Source organism: Hyaena hyaena, unplaced genomic scaffold (assembly GCF_003009895.1).
Source record: "Hyaena hyaena isolate Hyena2069 unplaced genomic scaffold, ASM300989v1 scaffold_224, whole genome shotgun sequence".
Lineage (NCBI taxonomy): Eukaryota > Metazoa > Chordata > Mammalia > Carnivora > Hyaenidae > Hyaena > Hyaena hyaena.
The window spans coordinates 2,007,842-2,028,735 of record NW_024080854.1 but is presented as its reverse complement, the minus strand read 5'-3'; the positions used below and the strand labels follow the sequence as shown (position 1 = coordinate 2,028,735).

At 35.8% G+C, this 20,894-nt stretch overlaps 1 protein-coding gene across 4 annotated transcripts in view; it reads right to left on the bottom strand.

The window, feature by feature from the left end:
* The window catches only part of LOC120239070 (WD repeat containing planar cell polarity effector), a 415,126-nt gene that overhangs the window by 171,052 nt on the left and 223,180 nt on the right, over positions 1 to 20,894 (bottom strand). For all 4 annotated transcript variants that reach the window (XM_039243175.1, XM_039243174.1, XM_039243176.1 and 1 more), the window contains one exon: positions 20,354 to 20,417. In XM_039243175.1, coding sequence (XP_039099106.1) covers positions 20,354 to 20,417 — 64 coding nt within the window. The remainder of the gene's footprint in view (positions 1 to 20,353; positions 20,418 to 20,894) is intronic.

Here is a 20,894-nt window from a genome sequence, read left to right as displayed (position 1 = left end):
ACTGCTTATGTACTGGGGCAAGACTGACTCTGGGCCAACATAGCCTGCCTCTCCTCCAGAACAGTACAGCCAGCAGCCCCCATGCACCAACATACAACTCTTTTTTATTTTTCTTCTTTCTTCTGTTTTTCTTTGTGAATCAGGATCTTCATTTCTTGTGTTTTGGAGGGGTTTTATTTTTTCATTTCCTTTTTTTTCTTTTAATCAGCTTTTTAATTCTTTTCCCCTCTTATTTCTCTTTTTCTGCTTTCCCCTTCCTGTTTTTTTTTTTTTCCTCCTTTTTCTTTGGCATCAGTCTTATCGTATTCTGATTCTGTTTAGAGTTTCTTGTTCTCTTTCCCTTTCTCATTTTTTGTGATCAGGCTCTCCCTGCCACCTTATTTTTCGAGGATTACTTCAAACACATCAAAGCACATGTAGTTATGGGTCCAAACATTCCACCACTGCAAGCAAGGTAGGGCTCTCCAGAAGACTGACCAGAGGGAAAGAGCAGCCGAAATCCAACAGCAGAGTGCACATAGCATACACCATAAATACTACCTGGAGTGCCAGGCCCAGGACAGTGTATGACTCCTTTTTTATACAGCAGTACTCTCAGGTGGAGGAAACATAGCAAGCTTTTATAACATGCAAAAGACAGAAGCTTAGCCAAAATTACAAAAACAGAGGAATTCTCCCTCAAAGAATCATCAAGAAGAAATCACAGCCAAGACTGTGCTCAAAACACATATAAGCAATTTATCTGAACAGGAATTTAGGAAAACAGTCATAAGACTACTAGCTGGGCTTGAAAAAAGCATAGAAGACACCAGAGAAACCCTTTCTGCAGAGATCAAAGAGCTAAGAAATAGGATGAATTAAAAAATGCTATAACTGAAATGCGAAACAAACTGGATACAGTGACAGTGAGGACTGAAAAAGCAGAGGAGAGATTAGGTGAAATAGAATATAAAAGTATGGAAAAATGATGAAGCTGAAAAAAGAGGGAAAGAAAATTACTAGATCATAAGGGGAGACTTAGAGAATGAAGTGATTCCACAAAACGAAACAATATCTGTATCATAGGAATCCCAGAAGAAGAAGAGCAGATAAAAGGGGGAGAAGGTTTATTTGAACAACTTATAGCTGATAACTTCCCTAATATGGGGAAGGAAATAGGCACTCAAGTCCAATAGGCACAAAGAACGCCCCTCAAAATCAACAAAACGGGTCACACCATAACATATCATAGTGGAACTTGCAAAACAAACAAATATAAAAAGAGAATTCTGAAATTAGCTAGGGACAAAAGGTCCTTAACCTACAAGGGCAGACACGTAAGGTTAGCAGCAGACCTGTCCACTGAAACTTGGCAGACCAGAAGAGGGTGACAGGAAATATTCAATGTACTGACTAGGAAAAATATTCAGCCAAGAATTCTTTATGCAGCAAGACTGTCATTCATAATAGAAGGAGAGATAAAGGGTTTCCTAGAAAAACAAAAACTAAAGGAGTTCATGACCACTAAACCAGCCCTGCAAAAAATTTTAAAGGTGGACTCTCTGAGTGGAGGGGGGAAAAAGACCAAAGAAACAGAGACTACACAGGACCAGAGAACATCTCCAGAAACACCAAGTCTACAGGTAACACAATGGCACTAAGTTCCTATTTTTCAATAATCACTGTGAATGTAAATGGACTAAATACTCCAATCAAAAGACACAGGGTATCAGGATGGATTAAAAACACAAGAACCATGTATATGTTGCCTAAAAGAAACTGATTTTAGATCTAAAGACATCTGCAGATTGAACGTAAGGGGATAGAGGACCATTTATCATGCTAATGGAGGTCAAAAGAAAGCCAAAGTAGCAATAGATGGATCAGACAAACTAGATTTTAAAAGAGAAACTGTAACAAGAGATGAGGAAGGGTATTATATCATAATTAAGGTGTCTATCCATCAAGAAGACCTAACAATTGTAAATATTTATTCCCCTAACTTGGAAACGCTCAAATATATAAATCAATCACAAACATATACACATTAATAATAATACCATAGTAGTATGGGACTTTAATACCCACTTACAGCAATGGACAGATCATCTAAGCAAAAATCAACAAGAAAACAATGGCTTTAAAAAATGTTCATTTATTTATTTATTTTTTATTTATTTTTTATTTTTTTTTTTTGTGGTTGATAATTTTTTTTTTTTTTTACAAATAGTTTATTGTCAAATTAGTTTCTACATAACACTCAGTGCTCATCCCCAAAGTGCCCTCCTTCATGCCCATCCCCCCCTCCCCCCCACATCCATCAGTCCTCAGTTTTTGTCAGCATTCAAGAGTCTCTCATGGTTTGCCTCTCTCCCTTTCCCCCACCATTTCCGCCCTTCTTCTCCCCCTTGGTCCTCCGTCAAGTTCCTCCTAATCCTCCTATACGTGCAAACATATGGTATTTGTCCTTCTCTGCCTGACTTATTTCGCTCAGCATAACACTCATTTATTTATTTTTGAGAGAGAGACTTAGACAGCAAGCAAGGGAGACGCAGAGAAAGAGATCCAGAATCCTAAGCAGTCCCAGTGCAGGGCTTCAACTCATGAAGTGTGAGATCATGACCTGAGCTGAAACCAGAAGCTGGATGCTCAACTGACTGAGCCACACAGGTGTCCCTGAAAACAATGGCTTTGAATGACACATTGGACGAGATGGACCTAACATATATTCAGAACATTTCATCCTAAAGCAGCAGAATACACATTTTTCTTAAGGGCACATGGAACGTTCTCCAGAATAGACCACATACTGGGTCACAAGTCAGCCCTCAAGAGATACAAAAAGATCGTGCATATTTTCAGATCACAATGCTATGTAATTTATAATCAACCACTAGAAAAAATCTGGAAAGCCCTCAAATACATGGAGGTTAAAGAACATCCTACTAAAGAATGAATAGATTAACCAGGAAATTAAAGAAGAAATTTTGAAAAATACGTGGAAGCAAATGTGAATAAAAACACAACAGGCCAACTCCTTTGAGATACAGCAAAGGCAGTCCTAAGAGGAAAGTATACTGCAACTCAGGCCTATCTCAAGAAGCAAGAAAGTTCCCAAATATACACCCTATACTTACAACTAAGGCTCTAGAAAAGGAGCAGCAGATAAAGCCTAATGCTAGCACAAAGAGGGAAATAACAAAGACGAGAGCAGAAATAAATGATACAGAATCCAAAAAAACAGGATAAATCAATGAAACTAAATGCCGATTCTTTGAAAGAATAAACAAAATTGATAAACTCCTACCCAGACTTACCAAAAAGAGGACCAAAATAGATAAGATCATGAATGAAAGAGGAGAGATCACAACCAACACACAGAAATACAATTACAAAAGAATACTATGAAACCTTACATGCCAACAAAATGGGCAATCTGGAAGAAATGGACAAATTCTTAGAAACTTACACATTATCAAAACTCAAGCAGCAAGAAATAGAAAATTTGAACAGGCTCATAACCACCAAAGAAACTGAATCAGTTTCCACCAAATACCTCCCAAGAAACAATAGTTCTGGGCCAGAGGGCTTCCCAGAGAATTCTACCAGGTATTTAAAGAAGAATTAATACCTATATTTTCTCAAACTGTTCAAAAAAATAGAAATGGGAGGAGAATGGGGCACCTGGGTGGCTCAGTTCGTTGAGCGTCCAACTTCGGCTCAGGTCCTGATCTCACAATTTGTGGGTTTGAGCCCCACATTGGGCTCTGTGCTGACAGTTAGCTCAGAGCCTGGATCCTGCTTCAGATTCTGTGTCTCCCTCTCTCTCTGACCCTCCCCTGCTCACGCCGTGTGTCTCTCTCTCAGGAATAAATAAAACATTTAAAAAATTTAAATAAAAAAATGAAAAGAGAGCTTCCAAAATCATTCTATGAAGCCCTACTTTGATTCCAAAACCATATGAAGACCTTACTAAAAAGGAGAGGTATAGGCCAATATTCCCGATGAATCTGGATGCAGAAATTCTCAACAAGATACTAGCGAATATAATTCAACATTACACTAAAAGAATTATTAATCATGATCACATGGGATTTATTCCTGGGCTAAAGAGCTGGTTCAATATTCATAAATCAGTATGATAAACCACATTAATGAAAGAAAGGATCAGAACCATATGATCCTCTCAATAGATGCAGAAAAAGCAACTAACAAAATATAGCATCCCTTCTAGATAAATATCCCCACGAAGGAAGGGACATTCCTCAACATCATAAAGGCCACATATGAAAGATCCACAGCTAATACCATCCTCAGTGGGGAAAAGTGAGAGCTTTCCCTTCAAGGTCAGGGACACAACAGGGATGTCTACTATCACCACTGCTGTTCAACATAGTACTGAACTCCTAGCCTCACCAGAAGACAACAAAAAGAAAAAAAAAGACATCCAAACTGGCAAAGGAGAAGTCAAACTTTCACTCTTCACAGACAACAATGATACTCTACATGGAAAACTCAAAAGACACCACCAAAAACTGCTAGAACTGATAGGTGAATTCATCAGTCACAGGATATAAAATCAACAAACAGAAGTTGGTTGCATTTTTATACACCAATAATGAAGCAGCAGAAAGAGAAATCAAGGAATCAATACCATTATAATTGCACCAAAAAAATAAGATACTTAGGAATAAACCTAAGCAAAGAGGTAAAAGATCTGTATGCTGAAAAGTATAAAATGCTTATGAAGGAAACTGAAGAAGACACAAAGAAATAGAAAAACATTCTATGCTCACAGACTGGATGAAAAATTTTGTTAAAATGTCAGTAGTACCCAAAGTAATCTACACATTCAATGCAATCCCTATCAAAATGATACCAACATTCTTCACAGAGCTAGAATAAATATTTCTAGAATTGGTATGGAACCAGAAAAGACTTGAATAGCCAAAGCAGTGTTGAAAAAGAAAACCAATACTGGAGGCATCACAATTCCAGACTTCAAGGTATAATACAAAGTTGTAATCATCAGGACAAGTGTGGTACTGGCACAAAAGCAGACACATAGATCAATAGAATAGAATAGAGAACCCAGAAATGGACTCACAAAACAAATATACGGCCAACTAAACCTTGATAAAGCAGGAAAGAGTGTCCAATGGAAAAAAGACAATCTCTTCAGCAAATGATGCTGAGAAAACTGGACAGCAACATGCAGAAGAATGAAAGTGGACCATTTTCTTACACCATACACAGAAATAAATTCAAAATGGATGAAAGGCATAAATACAAGACAGGAAACCATCAAAATCCTACCGGAAAGAACTGGCAGCAACCTCTTTAACCTCAGCCACAACAACTTCTTACTAGATGTGTCTCTGGAGGCAAGGGAAACAAAAGAAAAACTGAACTCTGGGACCTCATTAAGATAAAAAGCTGCATACTGAAGGCAACAACAAAACTAAAAGACAACTGATGAAATGAAAATGGAAAAGATATTTGAAAATGACATATCAGATAAAGGCTTAGTATCCAAAATATATAAAGAACTTAACCAAACTCAACACCCAAAAAACAAATAATACCATGAAGAAATGCACAGAGGACATGAATAGACACTTTTCTAAAGAAGACATCTAGATGGCTAAGAGACATCTGAAAACATTCTCAGTATCACTCATCATCCGAGAAATAGAAATCAAAAGCACAATGAAATGTCACTCACACCTGTCAAAATCGCTAAAATTAACAACTCAGGATGTTGGTGAGGATGTGGAGAAAGAAGAACACTTTTGCACTGTTAGTGGGAATGCAAACAGGTGCATCCACCCTGGAGAATAATATGGAGGTTCCTCAAAAAATTAAAAATAGAACTACCATAAAACCCAGCAATTGCATCACTAGGTATTTAAAAGGATACAAAAATGCTGATTTAAAGTGGCACATGCTTCCCAATGTTTATTAGCATCACTATCAACAATAGCCAAATTATGGAAAGAGCCCAAATGTCCACTGACTGGTAAATGGGTAATGAAGATATATATATCATGATATATCATGAACATAGGGGAAGGGAAGGAAAAATAAGATAAAAATGGAGAGGAAGGCAAACTATAAGAGACAAATACAGAGAACAAACTGAAGATTACTGGAAGGAAGGTCTTTGGAGTTGTGGTTAAATGGGTGATGGGAATTAAGGATGGCACTTGTTGGGATAAGCACTGGGTGTTCTTTGCAAATGATAAATCACTGGGTTGTATTCCTGAAATCACTACTACACTGTATGTTAACCAAGCTGAATAATGTACTCTAAAAAAAAAAAAGAGAGAAAGAAATAGCAAGTATTGGTGAGGATGTGGAGTAAAAGGAACCTTTTTGCAGTGTTGGTAAGTATGCAAACTGGTACAGCAACTATGGAAAAGAGTTTGGAGGTTCTTCGAAAAGTTGAAAAAGAATTACCATATGATCCAGTAATTCGACTACCAGGTTTTTACCCAAAGAAAATGAAAGCACTAATTGAAAAAGATAATATGCATCCCTATATTTACTGCATTATTTACAACAGCCAAATAGGGGACAACCCAAGTGTGAATAAATGGATAAAGATATTTGAAAATGGAGGAATATATATCATATATAAATATATATATATAATATATAAATTCAAATATATATGAATATATATGATATATATTCCTCCATTTTCAAATATCTTTATCCATACATATATCCATATATATATCTCCACATATATATATCCATATATATATCCACATATATATCCATATATATCCATATATATATATCCACATATATATATCCACATATATCTCCATATATATCTCCATATATATATCCATATATATATATATATATGTGTGATGTAATGGAATATGACTCAGCCATAAAAAATGAAATCTTGGGTGCACCCGGGTGGCTCAGTCGGTTAAGCATCCAACTTCAGCTCAGGTCATGATCTCATGACTTGTGGATTTGAGCCCCACGTCAGGCTCTGTGCTGACAGCTAGCTCAGAGCCTGGAGACTGCTTCGGATTCTGTGTCTCCCTCTCTCTCTGACCCTCCCCTGTTCATGCTGTCTCTATTTCTCTCTTTCAAAAATAAATAAAACATTAAAAATTTTAAAAAATTAAATCTTGCCATTTGCAACAACATGGATAGAGCTAGAGGGTATTAAGTGAAATAAGTCAAAAGAGAAAGAAATACCATATGATTTCACTCATGTGGAATTTAAAAAACAAAACAAACGGAAAAGAGACAAAAAAAACCAAATAGAACAAACTGGTGATTGCTGGGGTGGGGGAAGAGAAGGTGAAATAGATGAAGAGGATTAAAAGTATACCTATCCTGATGAGCAGAGAGTAATGTGTAGAATTATTGAAACTAATATAACACTGTATGTTAATTACACTTTAAAGACAAAGAGGAGCACCCGGGTGGCTCAGTCGGTTAAGTGTTCTGACTCTGGGTTTTGGTTCACGTCATGATCTCATGGTTTCATAAGTTTGAGCCCCACATTGGACTCTGCACTGACAGTGCAGAGCCTGCTTGGGATTCTCTCTCTGTCTCTCTCTCTCTGCCCATCCCCTACTTATACGGTCTGTCTCTCTCAAAATAAAAAAAATACTTAAAAAATGTAAAAAAAAAAAAAATAAAACAATTAAAAATAAAGAAAAAGTCCGCTATTGAATTTTGAGTGACATGTTCTATTTTAGCAGCACAGTCTTTTTGTGGCTTATTTAACCTTTATTAAATACATACATATTATGATTTTTGAATATGGTCTTCAAGACAGCATTTAGAAATATGCATTTAGAGATAGCATTTGTTGAGGTATGCTTGGTGGCTTTGATATGATTACTTATGTTTGATTTTGTCAGTTTGCTAATAATGTATGTTCTGTATATTAAATATATCTTCTTTAGGTGAGGTTTTCTAATTATGTTATTCAAATCCTCAAGATCCTCACTGTTTGTTTCCTTCTTAGTATATAATTTTCTGAGAAGTGTGTGTTAACATCCTGCACTTTGTGGATTTTTCATTTTTTCCCTGAGGATTTTTTTTTTTTAAATCAGGAGCTCTGTAGTTAAATGAATAGTGCTATATTTAGTTGATGCATTACTTCTATTATCAACTATATAATTATGAAGGATACCTTTGTATTAGTTGTCTATTGCTGCATAACAACCCCCCCCCCCAAATAGCAGCTTAAAACAATAAACAGTGATCCTCTCACAATTTCTGAGAGTCAGGAATATAGGATAACTATGTGATTCTGACTTAGGGTCTCTCATGAGTTTGCAGTCATCTGATAGTTTGGGGATGAAGGACCTACTCCTAGTGGCTCCTTCACATGGTTTTTGGCTGGAGGCTGTTCACAAGATATATCAGTACCTCACTGCACAGACCTCTTAATAGGGTTACCTGAATAACCTACTGACAGGACAACTAACTTTCTGCAGACCAAGTGTTCAGAGACAAAGGGATCAAAAAAGAAGTCATAACACATTACCTAGTTTCAGAGGTTATAACTGAAGTGCGATGAGAGGGGATGAGAGGATAAGGCACCAACTTTTGAAAAGATAACTATCAAAGGATTTGGGGACTTATTTTTCATATACCTCACTTTTATTTCCCCTATTTAAATTTTTTTGGGTGCAGATATTTTGTCTGATACTTGGTTTTGGCAGCATTCATTTGTGTATCTTTTTCCATTTTGGAAAAATGGAATTATTTTGGGTTTGGAGGGTTTTTTATATGCAACATATATCTGAATATTTAAAAAATCCAATCTTACTGATTTTCAATAGTTAATTCATTGAACATTATAACTACTGAGGAGACATTCTTGACAGCTTATTTTGTATTTCTATTTACTGTTACTATACTATTTAGTGATTACCTTTTGGTTATTTCCTATTTGCTTTTTAATAATTTATCATTTTCTTTCTTGCATTTTTCCTATTTACTGGTTCGGAGTTATACTGTTTATGTCAGTTTGATAGGGTTGCCATAACAAAATATCAAGGGCTGGGTGCTTGGAACAACAGAAATGTATCTCCTCACAGTTCTGGAGGCTAAAACTCCAGGATCAAGCTGTTGACTGGTTGGCTTCTACTGAGGCCACTCTCCTTGGCCTGCACACAGCCACCTTTTAGATATATAGATATATAGATAGATACATAGATAGATAGATATAGATTTTTAATACTTTATTGTCAAGTTGGATTCCATATAACACCCAGTGCTCATCCCCACAAGTGCCCTCCTCCATGCCCATCACCCCCCTTCCTCTCCTCCCCCCACCCATCAGTCCTCAGTTTGTTCTCAGCATTCAAGAGTCTCTCATGGTTTGCCTCCCTCCCTCTCCGCCACTATTTTCTCTCCCTTCTCCCCCACGGTCCTCCATTAAGTTCCTCCTAATCCTCCTATACATAGCCACCTTCTTGCTGTAAACTCTCACGCTCTTTCCTCTGTGCACATGGACCTCCAGTGACTCTTCTTGTTTTGATACCATCAAAGAGCTTCAATATATGGATTTGGGAGGGTCTGGGGACACAATGTAGTCCCTAACACCATCTATTCCTATTTCTCTTGTGTATATTCTTAAATTCTTAACATTAAAACTTACTTTTGTAACAATACCTGGGGTAAGTAATATTTATCTTGATTTTTCTCTTCTCAGGTACCCTACTGCACCCTGATTATTCAATCTTGCTAGCCCAGGAGCATTTTTCCAATTCCTAGTATCTCCTTCCAAAGTGCATGGAGAACTTTTGGTGCTTTTTCCAACTTGGGGAGCAGTCTTCTCCTCTGGACATTTAAGTTTCTGCTTTCTCTTTCAATCTGATTTTGTCTGTTTTACAGCTTTCAGTAGATTCCTTACAGCTTCTGGTCCATCACATAGCCTTGTTCTGAATTCCAGTTATAAATTTTAAACACAGACACACACACATTCCATGATTTCCAGAGATCTGGCACAGGAGGGAGAGGTTGATGTACACGCACTAAATCCAGTGTCTTAAAACAGAAGAGGTACATTTCATTTAGAAGTTAATTCTTCAGAGTGAAGACTTCTGACTGGGAAAATTTAGAATTGAAGTCCAAATAGATAAGTTTGAGTCGAGAGAAGCTAGAGACGTCTACAGTCCTAATATTTAAAACCACAATTATATTGTATGTAATGAATGATAATTTGTTTCAGAAGTTAGCAGGTATAAAACTTCTCTATATAAAAACAGTGCCAAAGTAGCAATTTTATGTCAACTTGATCACCAAGCAAGTGCCTAGGAGTGGCAGATGTAAGCCACACTACAGAAATCATGCCAATGAAAGACAAACTACCCAATAGTGTCATGCCAAGGGAAGGCACAGATGGCTGGAGAGCAGCAGCTATAGGTCTTTTTATAGCATTATCAAATGGCACACACTTGACATTCCAACTGGTCCTGTGCCAATGGCCAAGGTAATTAGGGATGCCAACATGAGAAGGCTCAGAAGGCAAACTCATCTTCATGCCATCCAACGTGGGACCACAGAAGCAATCTTGGGTGGCAAATGAGTAGTTTTATGCCACAGTAATAATTAGGTTGGAGAGGTTACCTGATTTTTCAAAAGCAGAATAAGATCCCAAAGACACAAAATTAAAAGCAGCATTTCTGTGACCAACAGAAACAGACTTACAAACTGCACAGCTCCTACCTAGAAAAAAAACATGGACAATAGTCTAGAGCCATGACAACAGTCCAGGTTTTTTCTCTTAAAAAATTTTTTATGCCATCTCAGTTACAGAAAAGTTTCAAATATAGTACAAAGATTTTTCTTTCTGAATCACTTGAGAGGACGTTGCCAACACACTCTTGAATACTTTAATGTTTATTTCCTCCTAATGAGGACATTTTCCTACCTAACCACAATCAAAGCATCAAAACCAAAAGGCTGACATTGATAACAGTATTCCAGCCTAATCACTGAAATTGCACCAATTGTTCCAGTAATGTTCTTCATATAAACAAAGATCAATTTCTTGATGAATTTAGTTGTTATGTCTTTTTAGACTCTTTTAGTATAAATTAGTTTTTCAGTCTTCTTTTCATTCATATAAACTTGGCATTAAAGTTTTGTAGTATTCTTCCCTCCTTTTATTAATACTGGATGATTTCTATTGATCTGTCTTGATGTCTTTCTATGGATCCTTTATTATACTGTTGAATCTTTTGCTAAGCCTACCCAGGGAATTTTTCATTTCACATTTTCCAGTTCTAGAACTTCTTTTGCCATTTTAAAAAAAGTTTCCTTGTCTCTCTTGAGAATCCCTATATATTCAATCATTATATTCATCTTCTCCTTTAAAATACTTGAACACATTATAACAGCTGCTCCAAAGTTTTTTTCTGCTCCTTTCAACATCTGGGTCCTCTCATGTCTGTTACCATTAGCTCCTTTTCCTCCTCATTATACATCACATTTTCCTGCTTCTTCACACACCTAATAATGTGTTATTGTGTGCTGTATATTAAATTATAAGGAGTTTTGGTAATACTCTTTTTAAAGGATGTTGATTTTTGTACTAGCAGGGCATTATATTAAATATAATATAAATTCTTTTGATTCTGTCAAGTTAGGTTTTGTGATTTTTTAAAAGCACAGTTTTTACATAGCCCTGGAATATGTTCTTCATCTTCACTCATGGCATTTCTAGGTTTCATATAAATGCCCAGTGAGGTTGCTTCACTTTGAGCCAGAATTCCAGCACCCTCACCATTAGGCAGCCTCTTCGTTTAGCTCTCAGTCTCACAGCAGTGACTCTTTGGTAGGCCTTGTGTACTTACTGGCTAGCCTTCCATCAGGAACCCAAGGAACCACTTTGTAGACTTCTGGGTCCCCACTCTTCACATAGATTTTCCCATTCTGGTATCCTGCCCCACAAATTCTAGATCATTCATCATGTCTGAATTCTGAACTCTTATCCCTGGCTCTTCAGCTGAGAGACATCACTGGTCTCTGTTCTGGAAATTACATAGAGGGCCATCTGTGTATTCCCCCTTTTAAGAATCAAAGTCCCGCAGGGCTTATTGTCCAGTGCCTAAAAACAGCTGTCTCATGTTTTATGTAGTTTTATAGTAGTTTACAGTGGGAGGACAAGTCTGAAAACCAATTTGTCCAGTAGCTGCAAGTGGAAGATCCTCTTTCCTTACCAGTAGTATTTTAAAACAGTTCTGCCAATATGGACTATAAAAGTCTTCCTTTTTGCTTGGGCTTTGGTAGGAAACAACCTTGAACTACAGGGATCACTGAGAAGCTCATGTTTTTTTTTAATTTTTAAAAATGTTTATTTATTTTTGTGAGAGATATAGAGCATGAGAGGGAGAGGGGCAGAGAGGAAGAAGGAAACACACACTCCAAAGCAGGCTCCAGACACCAAGCTGTCAGCACAGAGCCTGAAGTGGGACTCTAAGTCACAGACTATGAGATCATGACCTGAGCCAAAGTTGGATGCTTAACTGATTAAGCCACCAGATGCCCCTAGAAGCTAATGGTTTTTAAAAGACAAGAAATTGGGGACGGACACTTTAAAAAGTATTACACCAATCCAGCTCAAATGACAGTCTAAGATATAGCTCTTTGTGTCTCCCAAGATGCAGGTGGGTTCTCAGAGTAGCCTAATAGTCCTGGAAGATCTATCAATATCATGTCAGGCATATACCACATCTCTCTATCACTAACCGTGTGAAAGTTTTCTTCCCTGGGGTCATGAATGAGAAAATAGGGAAATGGGCAGTTGGTTCTATTTTTCTGTGGTCCTTTCTAAATTCACTGCACACTTCCTTTTATTAGAGATTAAGAGCTCTTAATTTGGATGAATGATATTCCAAATAAACTGGGGTTCCCGTAAATCATTCAAGATAGATCAGATGCCATTCTGCAATAAACATTCTTACTGATAACTTTAGAACTTTGGTGAAGAATAAAAGGAAAAGAATAGCTTTTCTGAACTTAGTTATGGGGAGTCATCAAGTCACAAATCACTGAGCTTTGGGGAACTTCCAAATTTTTAGTTTATATAAATGGTTTGGTATAAAGGGAAATGGCATGAACTTTAGAGTCAAATATATCTGAGTTTGAATCACAATTCTCAGTTGTCCTTATAATTACTTTTATCAACTGTAAAATAGGTATAATAATTCTATTGGCTAGGATTATTATGAAAATTAAGTAAAATAATTTATAAAGTGGTATAATGTATGTTACATATAATATGTTATTCCATTATATAAGGCATTATCTAGTATAATGCCTTTGCAGGTGATCAAGAAAAGTTAACTCCTTTAACTTTGTGAGATATGATGATTTTGTTATTGATAATCATAAGGCACTTGGCATGCCCTCAAGCAAGACAGACTATAACCTTAAGCTGGCATGAACACAAATATCTTCTATTAGCAGAAGGAAAGATCTGTATTATCAATCTTGTAAGATTTATATAATTCTTCAACTTGAAGAATTGAGATTACTTGTTTTACTTTTTTGAACATAAATTAAAATTTTGAAAACTTAGTTTTTTCTTTTTAATGCTTTTACTATAATTGAACAATAAACCCTAGGATAATCAACATCTTATATGATTTCATTTGCTCCATTTTGGCCATAAAATTGATCATATGTCATGCTTTAAAGCAGAATTTGTGACATTTAAGGCTCCTAGTGATTAACAGTTTAAACGTAATAATAGCACACTGCAAGGGGGTTATCCAGAATTGGAAAGCAGCGAGTGCCAAGCTTAACACTTCACTCACCTTCCAAAAATATACTGCAGAACCTCTGATTCTAGTTATCCCAGATAAGGACATATCAGACTAATATTCTTGCTGAAAGCAACTAAAACAGCTGGATGAAATAATTTTTAAAATTCTGTTTGAAGACACTGGAGAACAAACAAGACAGTGAATATCTGAAGGACCAAGATTCTAGACAGAAGTAAAGCCCAGAGAGGTAAGCCTGACATTTGGTGCTGCTTTTGCTTTTCACAGCATTTGCCAATATGTAATTGGCGGCCAAGAGGGTGAGAAACTTAACAGAAAGTAGTGTTTGAGAAGTTGAGAAACTGCACAGAACTTTACGTAGAGTCCATGGGCTAAGGCTACAAACTTATACTTCAGGGTCTGCTAAACAGGCAGGGCTTCTAACTGGGACTCTTGAAGGGCTACACTCTTGACGTTCAGTATAAAGTAAAAATTAATTGGCTCTTAGAATGAAACTCATCTTCAAACAAACTCAGTCCCAGAATGGAGTAAGGTTAACCTTTACACTAACTACCTTCCAGAAGCAAAAGTAAATTCTTTCTGGAGGAAAACAACATCATACACAGCCTCAAATTATCACTACATTTTAAAAGTGCTATGTTTAAAAAAGAGAGAGAGAAAGAGAGAAAGAGTTAAAACCAAATGACCTCCAAGCAAGAACAGAAAGATCTACCGTAAGGACAGGAGTCAAGAAAAAAAAATTAGAGGAAAAATGTAATTAATAAGCTAATAGAAAGAGTAAAATGGAGTAATAGAGTTAACATAAAAAACGGCAAGGATGGTTAGGTAAAAGGACACAGAATAGTGGGAGATACAGAAATGAAAGTGGGTAGGACAAATGCAATTACATTATTCATAATCCAATTAAATAATCTAATTAAAAGACAAAGGTGACACCTGATTAAAAATATAGAACTATGTATTGCTTATAAGAAATACAACTTAAAATATAAGTAAACATGGATTTAATATATTTGGAGCAAATACAAACCAAAATGAAACTGGTATACTTTGAAATAAAGTAGGTTTTAAGGCAAGAAGCATTATTAGAAAATAAAGAATGTTTCATAATGATAAAGGCTCAATATACCAAGAAAATACTACAGTTCTAAACTGGCATGCACCTAATTACACAGCCTTACAAAAAATAAAAAAGACAAATCCACAATTATAGTGGAAAAATTTAAAACGTCAGTCTTAGTGAAGATATAAAAGCACTGAAAAATATGACTAACAAACTTGATTTTATATAGAACACTGCATTCAACAACTGTAAACTATAGTCTACACATTTTTTTAAATGCACATTGAAATTCTACCATTAACCATATAATGAGCCGTAAGGGAATTTCAACAAATTTCAAAGCATTGATGTAATATAGGTTAATGGGTGTGTATGTGTGTGTGTGTGTGTCTGTGTCTGTCTTGAAAATGTTTTATTATTTGAAATTAGGAAATATACCTTTAAGAAACCTAGAACAAAGAATTCACAACAGAAACATTTAGAAATACTTCGAGCTGAATAACGAAAAACAGACACATAAAATTGTCAGAATGCAATCAAGGCCATGTTTGAGTGGAGATTATACCCTTGGATGCATACATTAGGATATAGTAGCTGAAAAAATCCATGACAAGCATCTATCACAAGCTGGAGTAAGAACACATTCAAACAAACTTTGAAGACTTACATTATTGGATATAAATACTTATAAAGTAATTAAAGCGGTTTGGTATTAGAGCAAGATGAGAATCTAGTAGTATATCTGCACACATATATAGGCACTTGACTGGCTTATTTTGATTGAATTATAGTTGACATGTAATATTTTATTATTTGCTGGTATACAACACAGTAGTTCAACAAATGTATACATTATGTAATGCTTACCACAATAAGCGTAGTTATCATCTGTCAACATACCAATTTATGACATTATTGACTATATTCCCTGAGCTGCATTTTTCATCTCCCTAACTTATTTTATAATTGCAAATTTGTAGTTCTTAATCCCCTTCACCTATTTCACCCATCCCCATACACTCTTCTATTTTGACAATCACCAGTTTGTTCTCTGTATTTATAAGCCTGTTTCTATTTCTTTTTGATGTTTGTTCATATGTTTTTACTTGTGCTTCCACATATGGGTGAAATCATATGGTTTTTGTCTTTTCTGTCTGACTTATTTCACTTAGCATAATACCCCTTAGATCCATCCATGTTGTCACAAAAGGCAAGATTTCATTCTTTTATGGCTATTTTCCCATTCTGTATATATATCACATCTTTATCCATTCATCTATGGATGGACACTTGGGTTGCTTCCCTCCATCTTGGTTATTATAGGTAATGCTGCAATAAACAGGAGTGCATCTATCTTTTCCAATTTGTGTTTTCATTGTCTTTGGGTAAATATCCAGTAGCAGAATTACTAAATTATATGGTATTTTTATTTTTAATTTTTTTAAGGAACCTGCATTCTGTTCTCTATAGTAAACAATTTACATTCCCACCCACATTCTCCACATCCTTGCCACAACTTATTATTTCCTGTCTCTTTTATACTAGCCATTCTGAATAGTGTGAGGTGATATCTCATTATGCTTTTGATGTGCATTTCTGTAGGAACCTCATCTATGACAAAAGTGACCCTGTAAAGCATCAGAGTACGATTTTGTCAATCAGTGGTCACAGGCCAACTGGATATACATATGAACATAAGTTAGTTTTGAGCCATTCCCTCTAAAAAATCAATAGAGGCGAATTGTAGGTTTAAATGTTAACTTAAAATAATACAAATTCTGGAAGATAAAAAGGAGAACTTGGGGGGCACTTGGCTGGCTCGGTCAGTAGAGCACGCAACTCTTGATCTGGCAGGTGTGAGTTCAAGCCCCATGTTGGGTGTAAAGAGTACTTGAAAACAAAATCTTTATAAAAAAGAAGAATTTTCAAGACCTTGAAAATTTCAAAACCTTGAAGATTTTTAAAACAAGGCACAAAGAGAAGTAACCAGCCCCTAGCAACCACCATTTTATTCTCTATTTCTATGAAATCAGCTTTTTTGTGTGTGAGATTCCATATATAACTGACACCATACAGTTAGTTGCCTTCTCTTATATTCCTTAGCATAATGCCCTCCAGGTTGGTCAATGGTCTAGCAAATGCCAAGATTTCCTTCATCTGTCAGTGGACACTTACGTTATTTTCACATCTTGCCTATTGGGAATAATGCTCCTATATACCTGGGTACAGGAAGATATTTCTTCGAGATACTGGTTTTGTTTCCTTTGGGTACCTACCCAGAAGTAGGATTGCTGGGTAATTGGGTAGTTTTATTTTTAATTTTTTAAGGAGCCTCCATATTGTTTTCCATAGTGGCTGCACCAATTTACACTCTCACCAACAGTGAAGAAGTGTTCCCTTTTCTGCACATCTCTGTCAACATTTATAATTCCTTTTTTGATAAAAGACATCCTAATAGGTGTGAGGTGTTATCTCAATGCAGTTTTGATTTGCAGTTTCCTGATGATTAGTGATGTTGAGTATGTTTTCATGTACCTGTTGGCCATCTGTATGTCCTCTTTGGAAAAAGGTCTTTTCAGGTCCTTTGCTCATTTTTTAATTGAATTATTTGATTTTTTTTTTTGCTATTCAGTTGTATGAGTTGTAATACATTTTGGATATTAATCCTTTATCAAACATATGGTTTACAAATATTTTCTCCCATTTGTAGATTGCTATTTTGTTTTTTGGCTACTTTTTTTGCTGTGCAGAAGCTTTTCAGTTTGACATAGTCTCACTTATTTAGCTTTTGTGGCCTATGCTTTTATTACCTTTTATCAAAAACAAAACCGAAAACAAAACAAAACAAAACATAAAAAACCCACATTGTCAAGATCAGTATCAAGGAGGGGCGCCTGGGTGGCTCAATTTGTTAAGCCTCCACCTTCAGCTCAGGTCATGATCTCACAGTTCATGGGTTCGAACCCTATGTTGGGCTCTTGTGCTGACTGCCGGCTCAGAGCCTGGAGACTGTTTCGGATGCTGTGTCTCCCTCTCTCTCTGACCCTTCCCTGCTCACGCTGTCTCTCTCTCTCAGAAACAAATAAAACATTAAAAAAAAAAATCAATATCAAGGAGCTTTCTCTCAGTGGGACTAGGACTTTATGGTTACAGGTCTTACATTTAAGTCTTCAATACATTTTTAGTTAGTTTTTGTGAGTTGTGTAAGATAGAAGTCTAGGTTCATTATTTTGCATGTGGATATCCAATTTTCCTACCACCATTTACTGAATTTATGCAAGGGATACAGAAATGCTGATTCATAAGGGCACATGTACCCCAATGTTTATAGCAGTGCTTTCAACAATAGCCAAATTATGGAAAGAGCCTAAATGTCCATCAACTGATGAACAGATAAAGAGATGTGGTTTATATAAACAATGTAAGACTACTTGGCAATGAGAAAGAATGAAATTATGCCATTTGCAGCAATGTGGATAGAAATGGAAGTTATTATACTGAATGAAATAAGTGAGTCAGAAAAGGACAGATATCATGTGTTTTCACTCATATGTGGTCTTGAGAAATTGAACAGAAGACCATGGGGGAAGGGAAGGGGAAAAAAATAGTTACAGAGAGGGAGGGAGGCAAACCATAAGAGACTCTTAAATACAGAGAACAAACAGGGTTGATGGGGGGGCTGTGAGGGGGGAGAGGGGAAAATAGATGATGGGCTTGAGGAGGACATTTGTTGGGATGAGCACTGGGTATTGTATATAAGCAACGAACCACAGTAATCTATGCCAAAAACCAACAGCACACTTTATACACTGCATGTTAGTCAATTTGACAATAAATTATATTAAAAAAAAAAAAAAAGAAAAAACTATCCTTTCCCCATTGTATATTCTTGGTCAAAGACTCATTGACCATATATGCATGGGTTCATTTCTGAGGTCTTTATTCTGTTCCATTGGTCTATGTGCCTGTTTTTATGCCAGTTATCACATATAAAATGGAATATAATGTAAACATTAAAGAAATGATATAGACCTATGTTGATTGATACAGAAAACTGTGTCATATTGTTGAAGGAAAAAAATCAAGTTATAAACAAAAAATATAGTGTATGAATATATTCACGTAGAGAGGTATTTTAAAGGATGTCCATTGTTTTTTTTAATTTTGTTCTCTTTGTTCCGTTGTTTACTTTCTATTATATATAGCATTAATAATTCTTATAATAAAAATATTTTATTTTCCTTTAAGGTCTTGCTGAATCATAGTGATTTTGCTTCTAAAATATCCTCTCCTTTACCATATAATTTAGGTCCTGTTTCAGGTCTTCATTATTTCTTACATAGGTATGTAATAACAATAACAATAGTAATAACACCTATCTGTTTATTATTTACCAGTTTACAAAGTATTTTCAGTACATTATCTCCACTAACACACAGAAACAACCTTACGAATAAAGAAATACGAAGAAAATCTGCCTTTACTGAAGTGGATACTGGCAACTAATGAAGTGGATCTACCTTCACTGAAGTGGATACTGGCCAAATAATAAAACTGTTATCTTGACAAAACAAGATACAGATGATAAATAATAAATAACTCTTTGAATTAGAAAGATTTTTTCATGATCGATGAAAGCACAATGTAACTGAATGATGCAAAGTTAGAATTTAAACAACATACTCATTCCAAAGACAAGTGACCTAATGCCATGAACCCATTTTCATATATAAAGCATCAAAGCTTAATTTAAACTACAAAGATGTCTTTATTGTGCAGAAGATTCAGTAAAAGAGCCTTCCAGAATTTTTTGTTTTGTTTTCAAGAAGGCTTTACTTTGTTTCTGTGACAACAATGAATTTTCTGTGGAACAGAATATGCTAGGAAACCAGGAAAGGAATATCAGCTCATCTGACCTCACTGTGACATTGTGGAAAGAGATCATATAAGAACTTGATACAGAGCACAAGGATCTGTAGAAACTGGCCAGTTTTACTCCTATCAGCTAATAGATGGGTGGACTAAAGTGTATGTGAATTTATAACCTCTTGGATGTACTTTGCACTGTGGTTACTTTAAAAATACAAGTGAGAACATTCATAATTTGTTACTTCACACTAAAACTAAGGGACAAACTGAGCACATTCAAAATCATGGTACATATTTTGCCCTATGTCCTGGCTTCTATAGCTGTACTTCAGAGAATGGATTAAAAAGACAAGCTTATTAGATAAAAGGTGTCATCTCCTCACATCAAGGTACATGAGGAGAAAAGTTCAAGAATTATACATTCTTAGAAAACATAAAAAATCCTTTGGGCCCTGGCAAAGAAAATGTCAACGAGTCAAAAGAGACTAGATGGCTATTGACCAGTGTCATGGAGGCAAAGCTGCAAGCCAAGATGGAATAATGCTTTCCCACCATGTGCCTAAGGCACAAATGACACTAATCCTTTTTAATGGTCACAAAAGCTGACAACTTACTCAGCCTTAGAACTGAAGGCACAAAATCATCTCTGGGAATGACTCACCATAAACAGGTCACGAGCACCAATGTCAACAGCTAACAGAAATGCCTTTTCAAATCTTTGGTACCTGTAATGAAGAAAAGAAATGTATATGTTAGTTGTGAACCAAATCATAAAAGGAGACAGCTGCTTGTTTAATGTATTTATGTGTTACTATTTTTTGTTCTTCTGATGGGAAAAATATTTTCAAACAGTAGGGAATTTGCCTGCTGGGATTTTTCTGTATGTAAAATGTTACTGCACTTAGAAGGGCCTTGGTCAAAGAGCCTACAGAGGCCTTCAGTGCAATTTACAAGGATAAGCATAACCCAGAGAAGGTGCTGTTGAATGTAGGGAAATGATAGCTTAGGAAACAGGTCTTTCATAATTTTTATGAAAAGAATGGGGATATGTAGACTATACCAAGGTAACAGTAATTAACAAACCGAATAATTATACTTTTGTGTTTCACAGGTAAAAGTTGAGAAGTCATATGCTATATTATTACAAAAAGTCTTATTTGTGAGTTTTGGAATAAAAATACACTCTAGGTTGGTCTCAAATG